The sequence below is a fragment of the Ambystoma mexicanum genome, chromosome 3p (genome assembly GCF_040938575.1).
Source record: "Ambystoma mexicanum isolate Mex_15411 chromosome 3p, UKY_AmexF1_1, whole genome shotgun sequence".
Lineage (NCBI taxonomy): Eukaryota > Metazoa > Chordata > Amphibia > Caudata > Ambystomatidae > Ambystoma > Ambystoma mexicanum.
Genome location: NC_090925.1, coordinates 164,407,695 through 164,427,627, shown reverse-complemented (window position 1 = coordinate 164,427,627; position 19,933 = coordinate 164,407,695). Strand labels below are relative to the sequence as shown.

The window sequence follows — 19,933 nt, the reverse complement described above, 5'->3', positions numbered from 1 at the left end:
GAGACCACAGGGGTGGCAAGGGAGACCTCAGGGTAATGCGACCCCTGTTGACCCCACAAATGAAGCTGCTGCAGTAGAAGATGGAGACCGGGAGACGGTGGCGCGACCTCGGGGAACAGCTGATACCAGTTCGCTGGGACATCTGCAGAACGAAAGCGGAGTAACAGCGGTTGGAGAGAGAAGCCAACAAAGCATTCACAGAAAACATCCAGACCCAATGTCCGAGGAAATACCAATGATGTACCCCAATCCACACAAAGGTAACGGGGGTTAAGGGAGACCCGGTAGGGACTTGAAGTGTTTTGAGAATAAGAAGAGCGAACAGTGCATCAGGACTAATCTTCCTCATTTCAGTCCTTTTCCCCCAGAAGGAACCAAGTGGGGCAACTGAGCAGACCCTCGAGATCAATCTCCCCCTTCACAGTATTGGTCTAAAGAGTGTCAGTGTTTAAATGCAGGGCATTAAAGACGATCATGGGAGTAAACTCCCTCAACATTACACCTTGCAGAGAAAGAAGGATTGTACTACTTTGAAAGTTCTGAGAGAATCTTGGAGAGAGCTATGGGAACTGTTGCAGGAAGATCATTTGAACCAGTCATCATGATTGTTGAATCAGCAGCTAAAGCGGAAGGTTATTTTACCAGACCACAGAGCCTGGTGTAACTAGTCGAGAGAGGAGGATGTTTGTTTTGGAACTATAAGACTGTTGAGAGAACTGAACAATAAAAGTGAAAAGGGAGGCATTCTCCTGGTTTCTTGCCAAGTGGGAAGTTGAACTGTTCCAAAGACTGCACAAAAGGCCACTAGGGCTGCCCCCCCCCCTCGACCCCCTCTCCACCCTTTACCAGGAAGAGGTAGTCATTCTCCTAGTACTACTTAGGGTTGTGTTTTTCTTTCTTAGTGGTGGGACTAGAGTAGGAGCTTGGACAGAGGACCGATATTGATTTGGACTTCCACCCTGACGACACACACTCTGCTTATTCTTTGGTTAGGTAGGGAATCCTCTTTAGAGATGGGGACAGGTAGGGGTTTTCCTATAAACTGTTTGAAATGCCACCTCTTTGTCCGTCTCCTTACTCCAGCATGCCACGCCGTGGTTGCACACATACTATTACATAGTTTGCACATACATGTGGGCCATTAGAAATAATCACTGGGGCCTATATAAATAATTATGCTTCACTTCAGAGTGCGCTTTTTGCTAATTTGTGAACATCTCAAAATGCTCCAGCAGGTCGCCACAAAAACGTACATAAGCACCAAAAACCTAGTAAACATTTCTAATGGCTCAGAAATCGGGAAGGATATTCTTTAGTGTTTCTTTGTGAGTGTAAAGTTGGAGTCTCCAAACATTTCAGTGCACATTCCATAGCCTAGAATTGATATGCACCAGAACCAGAAAGTGCTCTGACCAATCAAAGTGAGGCCCATGTCTAATTGACACAACATAAACTGTGATAGGCCCGAGCGAATCTCCAATAAAAGCTGGGTTTCCATTGGCCCTGGTGTGCATCTTCCATTGCTTTTGCCTTCTTGATTGTAAAGCATCTGAAGCCTCAGAAGACAGACTACAGACTAAATTGCCAGAGCGGAAACGGAGAATTATGTTTGTATGCGTCCCTGCAGGCATGTTTTGGATGCTATGCAATGTATGTGTGTGTGCATGCAAGAGAGCTTGAGTGGTCCTGTATGTGTGTGAGTGAGTGTGTCTATGTGTGCGAGGGAATGGTTGTGCTTGTGTCAGTGCCACACATGTCTGTGTGTGTGCGTCTTTTGGATGGGGAGGGGGTCACACTGAATTTACAGGGCCTCATGTGCCATGTTGTGGGCACCATGTTAAGCTGGCACATATTTGGGCACAGGTAACATGGCTTAGGTCGAAATTACCCAAAAAAAACAACAAAAAAAAATAAAAGGTCTCATTGACCAAAAGTTCTAAAAATGCTACCACCAAAGGTTCGAACACCAAAAGTTCGAACCTTTGGTGGTAGCATTGAAAACAAAAAAACAGGGGCTGCGCGGGTGTCCCCCGCCATCCCTGCTCACTATACTTCATGGTATAGTGAATAGGGATTGCAGGGGACAACCCCGCAGCCTTCCGTTTAAAAAAACAAAAAAAACCCCAAAAAACGGGGGCTGCGGGTGTGTCCCCCGCATCGCCCCGCTCACTATACTTTATGGCATAGTGAGCCTTCCTTTACAAAAAAAAAAAGAAAAGAAAAGGACCCTGCAGTGCCGGTTCCCGATCACGGAAGTGAAAGGGAACTGGAGCTGCAGGGAACCAGCGTGAAGATGATGGTAAGTGGGGTTTGTTTATGTTGGGGGTGTGCTGAGGGTGTGGGTGGAGGTGTGTTATGGGTGTGTTGTGTGTGAAGTGTGTTCACAGGAGAAAGGTGTGAACTTTTGGTAGTTCGCACCTTTGTCATGTGAACGATTTGCCCGCTGTACTTTCAGCCGCGGGCAAATCACTCGGATTCGGCAACATGAAAAGTGTTTTACAGGGTTATGCTGGCATATATTATATACATATACATTTTGTGGTGAGAACAAGCTTGATTTGTATTTGCCTTTTCCCTCTTCTGTAATGGCACAGCAGGCTGAAAAACAATGGTTTGAAGGGTTGCCGAGACAAAAGGCAGTGGTTATGATACATTGAAATCCTTTTTTCAGTCTTCCATCACTTACTTGTCACAGTATGACAGTGAACATTACTTGTATGAACAACAGAGTGAATCAACAGCTTCATGACTGATATCTACTTAAAGAGGGGGAGAGATAAGAACAAGCAGAATTCCTACTAATCGCATCTAATTGCACTTTTTAATCGTCATTACACAATATGAATGTTAAGAGAAGCTGCACACCACGTGGCTTTATGGCAATGTAAACCCACGTTCTGGGCAGGGCTGGTTTTATTTCCCCTGAGCTTGCCAGTTGTTCAGGTTGTTGTTTGTGCCGGATACAGAGTAGGCAGGAGAGGAAAATAGACACAGGGTCATCGCGCAGGCTTGCAAACATGTGAAGCCAGAATGTTCAAATCACGGATGGCTCACTGAAACTGCCCTCATCTGACCTGTGCGTGCTGAGGGCATGCTAATAGGTGGTTGAAATGCCAGTCCTCCGTTCTGGTACTTGCAGACCAGTGTTTATAACCTCTACAGGAATGCACAATGACATGCACTAACAGTACCAGGACTAGCAGGATTTGAAGGCTCTGTTTCAGCACGTGTTATATTTATAAAAGATGAATTAAGACGGTGGTTGCAAAAAGTGGTCATTTGTTTGCATTACTAGTTTCAGAATGTTTACACTCGGCAGCTTTTATGAATGAACGTTACTGCTGTGCAGCAGAATAGAAAATAGTAGCCATTGTATTGTGAAGGCAACATGAAGCAAGACAGACATCAGATTCAGAATTCAAAACTAAATACTTTATTAACTTAAATGTCAGGATGGAAAAGGCCTAACTTGCCCTATACTAAGGTGGATTTTCCCTACTGAAATAAAACTAAGGAACGTGCCCTCGCAGCTAAATCTGTACACTGCGTAGGGATGTCAGCAACCTCCCAAAATGGTGTTCAACAGAAAGTTCTGGGCTTTTTCCAGCTCACAGCGTCCTTTCAGCTCCCTTCGCCAAGTGTAGGTCCCTGGAACAGTTCAATGAAAAAGTCTCAAGATTATCTTCCTTGGACTAAAGATTAATAGCCTTAATCAAGACCCAGTGTTCCCATCCGCAAGTTCTAAGCAACACAGTTCAAACAACTCTGTTCTAACTTGAGAAAATGTCTTAACCCTCAAGGGTTCCCTTCCCCAAGATGTAGTTGAGCAAGTCAGTTCAAAAATAAAGTATTCTTGTCTTTTTAATTTTAATTTCCAAAGCTCAGTTATTTTGGTTTGCAAATATTTGTTCCTATGGTTTGTAGTTTTCACACACATTGATATCCGTACTCCTTTAACTTTTAGAGTTCCATTGTAAATCAAGCTTCTGTGTCTTTTGTCTGCTTGTTCTATAAGGTTGCCTTCCTTTTAGAACTCAGCATACTGTGGTTGGCTTTTTGTTAGATTTGAGGGTCCGTTCCCATACCAAATATCATAATTCTGTTTATTAACCAAGTTTTGATTCAGTTCAGTATTCAATAATTATGGGTTTTGTTTATGGCTCATTTTCGCTTTATATTGTTGTTCAATATTTGTTCGTTTGCTTTAATAGAATTGCTGAGTATTTGGAGACCTTCAAAAACATGTGTATTGACACACGCGGCCGTTCGGCAATTGATGGTGAAGCGACCAGAGACTTTCGAAAAACGTGTTAATTTGAGGCAACCACTCCTGAATAATGAAGTTCACACACTTGCGCAACGGGTTTCACATTCATCAGAAACTCGCTTGTCCCTTTAACAGTTCTTGCTGCAGCGTGGATCACACAGCCTTCTGATTTTCGGGTCAGGTCTCCAGCTCCTGCCCCTCAGACACTCTGTGTTGTTCCCTCAACACAGGGGTACAAGAACTTCAAGCAAAAGGGAAAGGGACAGCTTCCCACACGGCTCCCTTCACCTTGTTCAGCCTGCTCCAGAGAGTCCCAGCTCCCACGTCTCGCTTCCATGGACCGTCTCTCTCCGTAGTCCCCAGCGTCTCGGTATCCTGCTCCCTTAAGGGCGTCTGATGCTTGTACCAACCTCCTTGCTGTTTCTCCTGTCACTCCCTTTGCTGCAGGGCTGGTCTCCTTTTATACACCTGCAGCCCATTGACAGGCTGTAGTTGTGGATGTCCAATCAGCCCATGCCTGACACAGTTAAAGGGGCATGCCTGATCTTCACTGCTCTTAGCAGGCATTTTCTTCGTCACAGTACCAGAGTGTTAAAAGAGCACAGTCTTCATTGCTCGTAGTTGCCTCTTCTTCGTCCCAGTGCTGTCAAGTGTCAATTGTGGAGAAATTAGGGTAACTGGTTTATAAAAGTGGCTTTCTTTCTCCAACAAGCAAGCTGCTGAGTCTGTCTTTGCTTGTGGTGCCTTGGATCTGGTGGCAGAGCAAGTACAAGTTACGAAAGCTGCTAGGAGCCGTGTAGCGCAGCTGTGTGTTCCGTGTGGCTGTGGTGACTTTCCTTTCCCCTACCAGAAAGTGGCTGAGCCTGTCTTTGCTTGGAGTGCCTTGGAACTGGTGGCAGAGCAAGCACAAGTTACAAAAGCTGCTACAAGGCACAGAGTGCAGCGTTGTGCAGCTGTGTGTTCCATGTTGCTGGTGACTGGCGCCGGACGACCAAGTAAACAATTTGCATGCATTCAAGGAGTGCATCAAAAAATGCTGTCGGCGTATCGCTGTAAGAAGCCAGTTCCCTAACTAAATGTGAGTAGTGGCAGCTAATAAGTACAGTTCTCGAATGGTTTCCCTGCTCAGGTTCCCTTCCTGTCTCCCATTGTGATTTTATTCTTGGGCTGGCAAGCAACGAGGTGAGCCCTGTTGATGGATTACTGCCCTAACCGCTACTTATATTAACAATCTCCTCCTCATAATAATAAACCCTTTTTTGGGGTTGGACTTGCATAAACTTGGACTTTAAGTGACATCTAAACAATGGAAATACACCCGAGAAACCAGCAAAGGGCGGGTTTACGCAACGGAACGAAAACGGAGGTCAAACATCTGAGGAGCCCTTTGCCTTTGGTGGACAGGATACCAAAGGGGAAGAAGGAGAAAAAATAAGACAACATGGATACAACCGACTAAAACGACTGGCTTTTATGATTTTACTGGCAGCTCTGCCATACTCCATGCTGACATGCCAACAGTGATGCTGGGGCCGAGCTCTGAGCAGATCGACGAGGTAGAGGAGTACATATCCAGCTCCTCACCCAACATAGACAATGGAGGTTCTCTGCTCAAACTATGCCTATATTTAAAGCATAATTTGCCGGGCCCTGTATTAACCGACGATGGTAATATTATTGGGGCAAATCCACCAAGTAAACAGAAAATGGAAAACATGACATAAAAGTGGACATATCAGAAGTAGAAACAGACTGCCATGCGACATCACAATCGGATTCTCTACCCCTTGGTTCTGTAAATGAGGCTGATCCTTTATCGTTGATTACCACCGTTCTAGCCAAAAAGGACACCTTATTTGTATTATGCACCGCAATGGCCGCCAAACAGCATGACTTGAAGACTGTAATGGCAAAAGTGGTTGATATCATCCTGGAGAACAATGTTGAGTCCACTCAGAGTAATGATAATGTGGATGAATGAAGGGGACTGAAGCCCAGATATTAGTATCTCCTGAAGAAGTATGTAAGCTACAGGAGATAATTGTAGTTGCAGACACCTCTAGCTGTATAATGGGGCCTCTAGTGCACTAAACATTGCCTCCAGGTTATGTGGTAAATTCACAAGATTCAATAAGCATTGCAGCGAGAAATGAAGATGGTGCACATGATGCACTATGTGCTGAGACCTCCATGATAAGGAGCCCACCTTTTGTGTTGGTTAAGAAGAGAAACAAAGGGGTAAAACCTAGTAAAAATAATAAGCAAAGTAAGAGCCGAATTGGGAAGTCGCTTGCTCCACAGCAAGCAAATGGTGTAGGTCATCCCCGTCACCTGCCCCTAACAGCAGTCATCAAACGACAGGCTGATGAATCAGTGTGAACAATTACGCTGTCAGGCACTCTAGGTAATTGGTGAAAAGTATGAATAATCCGGAAGGAGACAGCGCCCAATAATCTTGTTTTTATTATTTATCTTATATTTGCAAGGTGCCCTTGAGTGATGACACGTGTTTCGGTCTCCCTGAGCCCTTTTTCAAATCAGGGCTATTTCTTACTCATAGCTCCATAAGTACTAACAAAGCAAGTGTTGTTGTAATGCATAGAACATAGGCCAACATCAACATAAAATTGTATATGAGTCAAAGCAAAAAATTACAAAGTAGATTGATGGACCACCGTCATGGTAATTATAAATAAGCACCGTAATACAAATGTGAGAAAGTGAGAAAAACAATATTTGAACAGTAGAAAAAAAATAAAATAAAAGTAAAATAAATTAAATGCCAGACAAAAAGAAGAGGGGTGGGGGAAAGGGTGGTAGAGTAATGGGTAAACATTGAGAGCGATGGGTACAAGAAACACATTCGTTAGACAATATATCGGATCATTATCATATACCTCAAATTGGCATTTGCTGGTAAACTCGCTGTTAGTGGAATTCACTGATGCCCCTATTTCAAAAGTAATACATCTGCCGTAATAACAGGGTTAGATCCCTACAAACAAAATTATCGACAATGTCAGTCATTGCAACTTTGAAAGTTTGGTAAATCCTTCACATCTCACAAGAGGTATCTCAGTAATCCTAGCCGTTTGCATGTTTTGTTCAAGATATTAACTATATTCTTCGGGGTCGGTTTTGTGACTGTCTCTTTATGAAAATCTCTAGATTATACAAATTCTAATCCATATTACTAAAAATAATGTACAAAGCATGGCGAGATAACGTAAGAAATCGCGCCTGTTAAAGGGCAAGTAGAACACACGTTACTAGTGTGCTTTAAGTGTTTTGAATGATTAAGCACTAGTACCTTTTAGTGCGTGCGAAAGCGGTGATTAAAAGACGAAAATAAGTGCGGAAGATTCGCACACATTATCGTGCGACTGGGCACACGCATATCGAGTGAAAAGGACCATGAAATCATTGATGGTCTCTTTCCTCTGCTTTCCATTAGGCATACAATCGCGTGCTACACGAAGTCTCGAGGGGGCGCCATTAGGCGTCCTCTATGTGTATATATATGTTTCCATGGTGATCTGATCAGCCCTATCTCCCTGTTTTCTCAAATGATTCCCTGGCGGCCATATTAGAGTGTAGTGTATTCTATAGTTCCTTGTTGCTAAATTGCAGGTAGGTCATTAGTAACATCTTGGTAACACTGTAATTTTACCGGTGTGATTAATTCCATTATGTTATTAAATTGTTCTGAAACGAATGCCTGTATTATTTTAGTTTACAAAATTACCCATGTGGGCTATTGCGTACAAAGTTGTGTGAGCCCACACCATGGTAGCGCACCAATGCATAATAAAAAAAAATTATATAGCGCAGTGTGTCTAATTACCAAGGTCTGTCACCCATGGTTACTAAAAGAATCTGAAAAGGAAATTCATATGGTTTAGCAACTCATTATTATGATTTTGTCATAACAAACAGATATGCTGGGTATGTGGTGGGTGAGACCAATGACCTCTCAGGGTGGATTAGTAATATGACTGATTAAAATTTCCGTCACATTAGTTTGTTACAAAAAAGACACCATTTCGTTATCTGTGTTGAGGCCAAGTACTGTAGCGTTGAATTTGCATATTATCTTGGCCTCCATTTGTCTAAGTTTCTTCTCTTTGTCCCCACCCCTTCTCCCCAGAGTCACTCCTTGGAGACCAATGAACTGTATATCTGCTTTTTGGTCCATTTGGTGTTTTTCTTGCCAATGGCATGTAAGTGGTAATCTGGGATCCTGGCTGCCAATTTTCTCTAAATGTTCTCGTATTCGGGTCCGAAATTCTCTGATCGTACTGCCTATATCACCAATTTACACACACAGATAATTGCATATACCACATACTTTGTTCTACAGTTGATGGATTGTCTGATCTTCAAAGTCTTGTTATTACTGTTTGAGAACGTGTCTGTTTTTTTATGAGCATATTTGCACATCGTGCAGGTTCCGCATTTTCTAAATCCGTGGGTGGTCATTTTCAGCCAGTTCTGTGATTCATCCGGTATTTCTGGCAAGTTAGAGGGGCTTAGTTTATTTCTCAAAGTCTGTGCTCTTTTGTAAATAATCCTTGGTTTTTCATCCACAATTTGGAGATATTAGCATTGAGTTTTAACAGATGCCAGTGTTTGGCTAAGCATTTTTGTACATATCTGTAGTCATCATTGTATTTGGTGATGAAACCTATGGTCAGTTGTTCTTGCGTATTGTGCCTTTCTAATAGTGTTTGCTCTTGTGTTATTGACTGACTTTTTTCCCAAGCCTTGTTCACACATTGTTCCGAATATCTTCTCGCTCTGAATCTTGATCTCAAAAGGTTACATTCCTTATTGAGTATTGCACAGTCTGGCAATTTCTTCTTGCTCTCAAAAATTCTCCTGATGGAATATTTAAAATAGTCGGTCTATGATGGCAACTTGACGCATGCAAGGTCGAATTGACTTCAGTGGGTTCACGATATGTGCGTGTTCTGATTTGATTTTGTTCAATATAGATCGTAAGGTCTAGAAAGTCTATACTCTTTGCATCATAGATGCCAGTGAATTGGATGCCCATTTCGTTACAGTTGATTCTGTCCGGAAACTCCAAGAACTCCAGTTTAGTACCTTTCCATAGTATCAAAATGTCATCTATATATCTTAGCCAGTGAACAAGTTCTTTCTGATATGTCTTATCTTGATAGATGATGTGTCCTCAAATAGGCCCATAAAGATGTTGGCTAGGGCTGGTGCATATTTAGTGCCCATCGCAACTCCTTTCGTTTGCCTGTAGTATATGTTATTAAAATTGAAAATGTTGCATTCTAGGGATAGTTCTAGCATTTCCTTAATGATGAGAGTCTGATGATACATAGATGCTGAGTCATTCCTAAAAGTGTGGTCTATAGCTTGTAGAGCCCAAGTGTGCTGAATTGATGTGTATAATGCTTTCACATCTAACGTTGCTAATAAGCAATCTTTCTCCCAAGTCCAAGATTGTAGTTTAATTATTACGTCAGTGGTATCTTTGAGGTATGCCTTTAATTTCATTGCTCTGGGTCTTAAGATATTGTCCAAGTATTGAGAGACATTCTCAGTTGCCCAGCCTATACCGCTCAGGATAGATCGGTCTTCTGGTATGAGTTCATATTCCTTATGACTTTGGGCAAAAAATACATAATGGGAGTGACCGGGTCTTTGATTAGGAGAAACCTCTTCTCATTGTCTGTGATTAGGCCTCTGGAGTGCCAGTCCTGGATTTGAAGTTCCAATCTGTGTACAATTTCCTTTGTTGGATTGGCAGGAAGTGTTTCATAACAGTCTGGTGTTTGTAAATGTCTGTTAGCCATTTCCAAATAGTTATCTCTATCTATAATGACAATGTTCCCATCCTTGTCCGCCTCTTTTATCACTATTGAGTGATCTGTTTCAAGTTTGAGCAGAGCTTCTTGTTATTTAGGTGTGAGATTGGATCTGGTTTTTGTATGTCTTTGGTTCATTCGATAAAGGTCTTGAGATACTGCTTTATAGAAAGTGTCAATAATATTATCCTCTGCAAGTTGTGGTACAAATTTGGATGTTGGTTTGAGTTCCTTAGTTGTCAATGAAACTGGTTCTACGTTGAGATCTTTCAGTACACTGTTAATATCATATCCCACTGGTTCTGAGATGGATCTGAGGAGATGAATATCTTCTATTTCTTTGATGCTTAAGTCACTTGGTATAATTTTTTGTTGCTGTTTGTAAGTTCCTGGAGCTTTCGTTGCGAATAATTTTTTGAGTTTAAGTTTCCTTACAAACTTAAAAAGGTCAATGTGCACGTCTGTTTCATTAAAGCTAGTGGATGGAGCAAAAGAAAGACCTTTGTTAAGTAAATTCTTCTCTTCCAATGATATGGATCTAGTCGATAGATTGAGAATGAGATCAGGCCCTATTTCACTCTGTTTATTTCTTTTGAGGTTGCTCTTGTAAGCCTTTTGTTTGTATTTTCTTGTGATTCTTGATTTGTTGGATCTTGTACCCCCCCTCCTCCCTCTCCTCCTGGTGTACTGGTTGTTGGTCCTGTGTTCGTAGGTAATTGAAAACGGACCTGTTTTGATATGATATTTCTGTTTCTTTTTTTTATATCTTTTAATTTTTTGCTTTGACTCATATATAATTTTATGTTGATGTTGGACTATGTTCTATGCATTACAACAACACTTGCTTTGTTAGTACTTATGGAGCTATGACTAAGAAATAGCCCTGATTTGAAAAAGGTCTCAGGGAGCGAGAAACACGTGTCCTCACTCAAGGGCACCTTGCAAAAATAAGATAAATAATAAAAACAAGATTATTGGGCGCTGTCTCCTTCCGGATTATTTATACTTTTCACCTAGTCTCAGGGTTTTTTCTTAGCTTAACCCCCCCATTCGGTGAGATGCGACCATTGGTTATCCAAAGGATTTCTTTTTTCGAAAAACACTTAGTACCAACTATTCTGATGTCGCCATGTTAGACCAAACCGCAGCAGCCAAGATTGTCTGAAAACTCTAGGTAATTGGTTGGCCTCTGGAAAAGATGGTTGTATGTTTGTGTCATAGGTAAGTCTAAACTTAAATTGAAACAAAACGAGATACCCTACTGCCTCGTTCCAACAGAGGGTGCCGGTCTTCATTGCACCCTGTCTGGAATTGCTACATTATGCTACGCACTCCCAAGCTCCAAATATAATTATGGAGCCCACCCCCCAAAATAGTGTCCCAGTTTCAGAGTCAGTAGAGAGTTGACAAACTAGGAAATGTGGGGAAAATCATCCATATGGTGTGGAGGATAATTTGGTGATCTCAAATTTGGGATCCCTGGTAAAGTTTGAGGAACTATACCCTACGGGTAGTGGTCAATTTCTCAACTGTGCCACTTTACTAACCATTTGTAAAATAATTGCTTGGTTAGCTACGATCATTAATAAAGATCCATTATGTGTGGAACTACCGAATTGGGATAGTATGTCAAACTGGGTACTAATTAAATATGCCTGACCTGCAGTGGCCTCTCTACTATGTGCATGTAAAGGGACATTAACAAACATAGGCTAACGGTCTGCTATGAGGAACCGTGAGACTCCATTAGAGCAAATGATGCCCCCAACAACAGGGTTGTGACTAGGTTGTGTAATCCGGTGCCACCTTCGATGGTCAGGCATTCTGTCTTTACCTCTCCCCTACAGTATTCCAACTTTGAGGTTAAGAGTGGCAGACCGTATAGGATCCCAGTAAAAAGGGGAAATGCCAGTGCCTATCGAGTGGCATGTAAATATAAATTGAATTTATAATCTTGCAAGATTGAATACTAGAGGTTATAGCCACCTAATGTATAGTAGGGGATGACTGACCCAGCTGTTGAATTATGATGTTTCTATGCTTTAGGAAACATGGTTGGACTCTGCCTTCTACCTGGATGGCTTTCATATTTACCAATGGCGGTCTAATAAAGACCCCTGGGGACACCCCTATGGCGGCTTGATTATCGGGATATGACAAAATATTGTCACTAATGAGATTGTACTACTCAAACCATGTGATAATATTTTGGCAGTGGAACTAAGGATGGACGATCTTATGGAAAACTATATGTTGGTTATTAATATTTACTCTCCTCTGGGTTCCACATGCCTGGATGGTTTACACGACTATATTGATGAGCTACATGCAGGTTGGGCAGGGCTGGTGGAAAATTATATAATTCTGTTGGGGAGTGATCTAAATGCAGTGTCTAGATAAAGAAAGTTGTGCTCCTTTTCGAGATGTCCGGGAAAATGTTCTATGGTACAGAAAGGTACAAATACAAAAGGGGACAAATGGCTGGATTTCCTTAGAAACTGGGACCTAACCCTATTCAATTGCAGAACAAGACTGCCCGTGGCACTTTACCTGGGGTCTGGGTCATAAGCAAGTGACACTTGATTTCTATTTTGTAAATAACACATGTTTGGAGCAAGTCATGGAACTTAAGATAATACCAAACGATTTTAGTCATCATGTGCTACTTGCTTTGTCCTTGGTTGGACCCGTACTATCTGACCTATCACTTGGCACGAGTGGGGTTAATATTAATGGAAATCGCATCTGTTGGTCTGCTAGAAAAATCAGTAAGGGCACTAAATAGGGCGGGTGTTCCGGCTAATGAGTTGGCCCTCAACATTAGAAAAATTAAGGCAGAGGATAGGGGTTGGGTGAAGCTGTGGAGATTCTGGGTAAAAAATTGCCAATGCCAAAATATGATTTGTGCCCTTATAAGTAAGGATACGAGGAAGGTTTGGTAGATTTTAGCTTTGGCCAACGGGGTGAGACATAAGAAAATTATAAACCCTATTAAAGAGGAAGTTTGGTTAACTCACCTAAGAGATAAAGGCTACTCTTCATCAAAGTCCCCCGTGGTGGAATGCTGCTCTGGTGGGTGGCCCTTAATTGTGTCTATTAAGGACATAGAGTTAACTATCTCTAAACTTAATAATTCTAGGGCCGCGTGACCTAATGGGCTTGCCAGAGCAGTACTTAAGAAATAAGCCCCGAAACACGGGGGCATTACAAAGTCAGGTAAAGCCCGGGGGCTCATAGTTACAGGCCCGAGTGAAGCCCCTGCATTGAGGGGCTTATTACTATTAGTACAACAGCCCGCAAGACCGGGGTACTAAAAGCAATGTTTTTCTGTTCTGAAAACGCTCCGGCTTATCATTTTCTTAACACACCAACCACTGCTAGATGGCTCCTCAATTTGACTTGGCAGCTTGATCAGGAAAGCAGGGTTCATTGTATCACTGTGCCGACAGTAGTCCATAGCAAATCAATGCAGTGATCTGCGTGCAGCAATGATTTGGGCATTTTCAAGTCACAACCCTGTTTTTTAAGGTGTCTGATGCTCCTCTGTGTAACAGGCACATATGACTGTTTTTGTCTGTGTTTCATGTCCATACAATAGCACATTGAAATTGTTTGTGTATGTGGCACTGATGAGTATGCCATACTGTGCCCACACTTAAACACATAAAGCTATCAAAGAAGTTGCCTCAAATTGTACATCCACTAGGCCAACACCCTTTCTACACCGCCACACCATGATTTTTCACTAGATGCAGGCCAGCACCAATAAGAAATGCGTATGCCAGCTCTGTTAGATAAAGCATGGGCCTGCTTTTATTTGCAGAAATAACCCCTGAGGGCTGCACAGTGACGAAGAGGTAGTGGCTGAGGAACTGTGGGCCCTACACCAAGTATTAGAAGCCGGTTCTGTTTAAAAAGCTTCATTAGTTTATTACTCGGGAGGGTAATGTTTGTAAGAAGTACAATCCTTTCTGTAAATGTTTCCTACTTTATTGGTTGTCTCTTGTAGGGTATCTGTTCCTGTCTAACGATACAATTCCCTAAAGATGTTTCTGTATTGGGGACTGGGCATGCTCAGGCTGAGACCCAGCCCCTCCTCATCTTAAATTCCACAGAAGCAAAAGAGCCCTTGCACCCCATTTGAGTGGCTGATGTTTCAGCCATTTTATCCTCGCATCCAAAAACCTAAGATGTCCGAATGAGTATGTATGATTCATGGTTGCAAACATTTTAATGTTAGGGTGAGTGTTGTGAACAGGGATGTTAGCACCAGGCCATGTGTCTGTTATGGATTCACACATAAAATCCTTTATCACAGACTTGTTATTCAAATATAGAGATCTCTGATCATTGTTATGTTCACAAAATGCTGTGTGATTTAATGCAACGCAGACGGGAACACTCATTGGTGCTATTTGTCCCCATTCCCTCTCTCATATGTGTATTTTTTTAAGAAACTTCTACCCGGATTGGGATACCAGAGAGCGGCTGTATGACTGGGTATATTACCTTGTCTCCTGCTTCAATCATTTTGAGAGAGTACCATAGGAGTATACCAGACTGTCCACCTTGGAATGAAAACCTTCTATGACAAAATAATTCATATGGCTAGTCTAGTATTGCCCCTTGCGAAATACAAGTGAGGTGGTTTGAACAGAACGCCTGCAACATAGGGCCAGTAGTCAGTAGGCCTCCAGACTCCGGCAAGCTGGTCACACTGCAGTGTGCAAGTACAAATAGTTTAAAACTGCATTCAAGCAAGGCCTTCCCGAAGAGCAGGTGGCAGAAGAACCATTTACTTGGTCAGCAACAGCTGTGCTTTCACATTAGATTTCTTCTGCAAAGTACTTGAATTACAATGTAATGAAATCCGCTTCATTTGTTTAGCAATTATTTCTTCATATTGAGGAGGGTTTTTGTCACGTGACGCAGAGGTGTAGTTTGGGAGTGACGTGTGCCAGAAACTGCACAGCATGGTGCTCACCTATCCTGTGATGAAATTCTGGCTTTGACACTCTGCTGTGGAGATGCAGCGTAGGATGCACCATTGGTGGAAGCACCTTGACTGAGTTGTACATCTCTTTCCAAAGGGTAGATCCAAGCAGTTTAGTTTAGTTTCATTTATTTATTTGTATCGCGCACCAAACCCTGGGGTAACTGGGCGCTAGAACTTATGACAGAGTTACAGGCATACAAAGGATTACAGCAGACAAAAGTGCTGGTCGACCGGAGGTTACAGGATAGTCAATTTGCAAATAAATACAAGTGAGCGCATAGAAGAGTCGCCAGAGGTTACAGTTTAGGCGACAGTACAAAGCTGTCAGTGTTACATACAGTAATACAGAAGAGGTGAACAAGGGCATGTAAGTTTTAGCAGAGCAGGTTTGCAGTCCGTTAGTGTTTCTTATCGAAGAGCCAGCTCTTTACTTTGGCTCTGAAGGTCCAGAAGGAGGGTTCCATTCTGATGGTGAGAGGAAGGGAATTCCAAGATTTGGCGGCCAGTACTGGGAAACTATCTCCTCCAGCTCTTATTAGTTTGAACCTTGGGATAGTGAGGCAGTGCGAGTACAGAGCTCTGGTGGTTCTGGTTGATTGGTGTTTGGAGAATTTGTCCGACAGGTACTTGGGGGCAAAGTTTGACAGGCATTTATGGGTAATGACTAAGGTACGGAGCAAAATTCTGCCACGCACCGGGAGCCAGTCGGCATCTGGTCTAAAACTGTTGATATGGTTGGATCTGGGGATGTTTAACGCAGATCTCAAGGCGTTATTTTGTAAGACCTGAAGTCTGTTGAGGTTCTGTTCGGTGTAGCCTAGAAAAAGGGTGTTAAAATAATCGATCTTAGAGAGTACTAGGGCTTAAGCTAGCATAATGCAACTGTTAGGTGATAGAAATGATTTGAAAGAGCTAATCAGCTTATTGGTGTACGCAGTAGTTGAGGCGGTGGCACTCAGTTGTTTCTTGAGTGAGAGGGTAGAGTCTAAGTAGACTCCCAAAGTTTTGATTTCCTTGGCGACTTTGAAGGAATTGCCATCGATGGGGAATGACGTGTATCGAGGGTCGAGTTTGTTTAGACGTATTTGAGATCCGAACTTTGGGACCCAGTCCCTCTTCCTTTCTGTTTGGCGTCTACCCTTGTTTCTTTCCACTGTTTACTGAATTCTCATCATTGTCTACTGGTAACCAGTGATTTAATAGTTCCCCAAAACGTTGTTCACAGAACAGAGACAAAAGAATAATGCAGGACTTTAATAACAGTGGCACATAATGTCATTCTACATTCTGTTTAAAAAGGAATATCATGTTCAAGGGGTTGTGGGGGAGGATGACGAGGGGGAAGGCGGAGGTTCAGGGGGTGCCCCTCTGAAATGGTTAGTAGACCAACTGCATTGCTTCCTCTCTGTGAGTGAATGCATTCCATTATTTTTCTACTGCCATGAAATCATTAAACAATGGTAAAAAATGACTTCACAGTTTAAAGCGCCTGAAACTGTGCAGTTTGTGTAAGCTACCACTTCTTACCTTTGGAAATGTGACTGTAAAACAGTGGGCTTCAGGGATCCTACATCTCTCTTCCTAGAGCAGACTTGATTTCCCCATCTACACCACATTTTTTAAATGTGTCATTATTTTTTTAATCAGCGCACAATATGTAAGCACTCTTTATTTTTTCAATGACATTTCTACAACACAATTTCACAATTTTTAAAAAACAAGAATATCCCATGCAACCTTGTCTACTACCTCACAGCAGATGTGGCTGCATGTTGTGTGCCTTTTTCTCATGTTTGACTTTGGTAACTTTTAGGACATTTATTTGAGAGAGATTGTGCTTTATTAGGCTGAGGACATAAAACCTGGAGACGCTCATTTTCGTAATCACTTAATTAAGTGGCGGGACCGACTACATTTACACTTTTGAGTAACTAGATCCCGCTCTGGTGATTTTTCTCATTTGCACACCAGAGTGCAAAAGGGGTAAAATGGTGGCGTACTTGCCTTTTTACCACTTTTTGCCACTCTGCTGTGCAAAGTGAGTGAACGCTGCCTGCCATGTACGCATGGCAGGCGACCTTTATACAATGGATTGATACGGAATCCGCCTGATTTTGCAGGTGTAAAAAGCAGGGAGATTTCATAGGAATCCACAGCATTTGCGTCACCACAAAAATGCACGCGCTGGTGCAAATGCTGGAGTGTTTGCATGGCAGAGAGGAAGGGCGAGGCAGAATCGTAACTCGCGCCCCTCTGCCATGAAAATGACGAATAATAAGCTGTGAAGGAAATCTAATGTATAAACATTTACACATTAGATTTATTTCATGGCTCAAAGAACATGAGCGCCAGAAACCTTTGCCAATTTTTAGCTTTCTGCAATTTTGCAGGACAGCTTCAAGCCCTCAATTTGCATGTGTTTATGTAAAGTCTGAAATTCTCTGAACTGTGAAGTTTCATAAAGGTGTGAATGTTACCCTGTCTTGTGTCATGTATGGGGTGTCAATGGCCTACTTTTAGGATACTCCTGCATTCAGTGAGGTGCACCCCAGCTGTGTGCTCTCCACAGATGCCTTCATCACTGGTGACCGTCGGTGAGGTGCAGCCCGACTGTGTCTTCCCTGCATCGCTGGTGGCCTCCTGTAGACAGCTGTGTCTTCCCCTCCACTCTGGTGATCTCCTATAGACAGTTGTGTCTTCCCCTGCTCTCTGGTGACATCCTGTAGTCAGTGAGGTGCAGCCCAGCTGTGTGTTCCCCTCCTCTCTGTTGGCCTACTGTAGACAGTTGTGTCTTCACCTCCTCTTTGGTGACACTTCTCATTCATTGTGGTGCAGCCGGCTGTGCACTCTGTACAGGTGCCGTCCTCGCTGGTGACCTCCTGTAGACAGTTGTGTCTTCCCCTGCTTTCTGGTGACCTCCTGTAGACAGTTGGTCTTCCCTTCATCGCTGGTGGCCTGCTGTAGACAGTTGTGTCTTCTTTTCATCGCTGGTGGCCTCCTGTAGACAGCTGTGTGTTCCCCTCCTCTCTGGTGACCTCCTGTAGACAGTTGTGTCTTCCCCTGGTCTCTGGTGACCTCCTGTAGTTAGTGAGGTAAGCTACAGCTGTGTGTTCTCCACAGATGCCCTCCTCTCTGGTGACATCCTGTATTTAGAGAGGTAAGCTACAGCTGTGTATTGTACACATGTCCTCATCTCTGGTAACCCCATGAAGACAGTGAGGTGCACCCCAGCTGCATCTCCCCCTACACTCTGGTGTCCTCCTGTAGTCAGTGAGGTGCACACCGGCTGTGTCTTCTCCTCCTCTCTGGTGACACCTCTTAGTTAGTGAGGTAAGCTGCAGCTGTGTCTTCCCCTCCTCTCTGGTGACCTCCTGCATTCAGTGAAGTGCACCCCAGCTGTGTCTTCCCCTCCTCTCTGGTCACCTCCTGCATTCAGTGAAGTGCACCCCAGCTGTGTCTTTCCCTACTCTCTGGTGACCTCCTGTAGTAAGTGAGGTAAGCTACAGCTGTGTGTTGTACACATATGCCCTCATCTCCGGTGACCTCCTGTAGTCAGTGAGGTGCAGCCCGCCTGTGTCTTGCCCTCCTCTCTGGTGACATCCTGTAGTCAGTGATGTGCAGCCCGGCTGTGTCTTGCCCTCCTCTCTGGTGACACCTCTCAGTCAGTGAGGTGCATCCCGGCTGTGTGTTCCCCTACTCTCTGGTGACACCTCTCAGTCAGTGAGGTGCATCCCGGCTATGTGTTAGCCTACTCTCTGGTGACACCTCTCAGTCAGGGAAGTGCACCCCAGCTGTGTCTTCCCCTCCTCTCTAGTGATCTCCTGTAATCAGTGAGGTGCAGCCTGGCTGTGTCCTGCCCTCCTCTCTGGTGACCTGTAGTAAGTGAGGTAAGCTACAGCTGTGTGTTGTACACATATGCCCTCCTCTCTAGTGATCTCCTGTAGTCAGTGAGGTGCAGCCCGCCTGTGTCTTGCCCTCCTCTCTGGTGACCTCCTGTAGTTAGTGAGGTAAGCTACAGCTGTGTCTTGTACACATATGCCCTCATCTCTGGTGACCTCGTGTAGTCAGTGAGGTGCAGCCCGGCTGTGTCTTGCCCTACTCTCTGGTGACCTCCTGTAGTCGGTGATGTGCAGCCCGGCTGTGTCTTGCCCTCCTCTCTGGTGACACCTCTCAGTCAGCGAGGTGCATCCCGGCTGTGTGTTCCCCTACTCTCTGGTGACACCTCTCAGTCAGGGAAGTGCAGCCCGGCTGTGTCTTCCCCTCCTCTCTGGTGACTTCCTGTAGTCGGTGAGGTGCAGTCCGTCTTTGTCTTGCCCTCCTCCTCTGGTGACACCGCTCCGTCAGTGTGGTGTGCTTCAACTGTGCGTTTTCCACAGATGCGCTCATCTGTGGTGACCTCGTGCAGTCAGTGTGGTGCAGCCTGGCTGTGTCTTGCCCTCCTCTCTGGTGACCTACTGCAGTCAGGTGTGCACAGCGCTCTCTGTGCTGGACTCATTGTCTATCATGCCTGAATAATGCCAGACGGCCACTATCTGGGCCAGCAGCCGGCTCGGATTCGTTTTTTAATGTGCAGCGATTGCTTACTTTGCGCCCACCCCCGTCTCATTTTGAACAATGCCTGTCTTCTCTTTGCAGATCAGCAGGTTTCGTGTGGACCAGGAGCCATGGATCTGGAACTGAAGCCCTCCAGGCGCTTGCTGCAGGACTGCGGGAATGACACGCTCTGCAGTGAGTACAAGTGGCTGGGGTACCCTCTCACCTGTCCCGGAGCCGCGGACTAGGATCAGACCCACCCCAAGCGTCCCCGGACTGTGCAGTCCGCGAACTCAC

At 43.9% G+C, this 19,933-nt stretch overlaps 1 protein-coding gene across 3 annotated transcripts in view; it reads left to right on the top strand.

Moving 5' to 3' along the window:
• The window catches only part of STYK1 (serine/threonine/tyrosine kinase 1), a 99,289-nt gene that overhangs the window by 52,707 nt on the left and 26,649 nt on the right, over positions 1 to 19,933 (top strand). For all 3 annotated transcript variants that reach the window (XM_069650551.1, XM_069650550.1, XM_069650553.1), the window contains exon 2: positions 19,739 to 19,831. In XM_069650551.1, coding sequence (XP_069506652.1) covers positions 19,768 to 19,831 — 64 coding nt within the window. In that variant the 5' untranslated portion in view covers positions 19,739 to 19,767. The remainder of the gene's footprint in view (positions 1 to 19,738; positions 19,832 to 19,933) is intronic.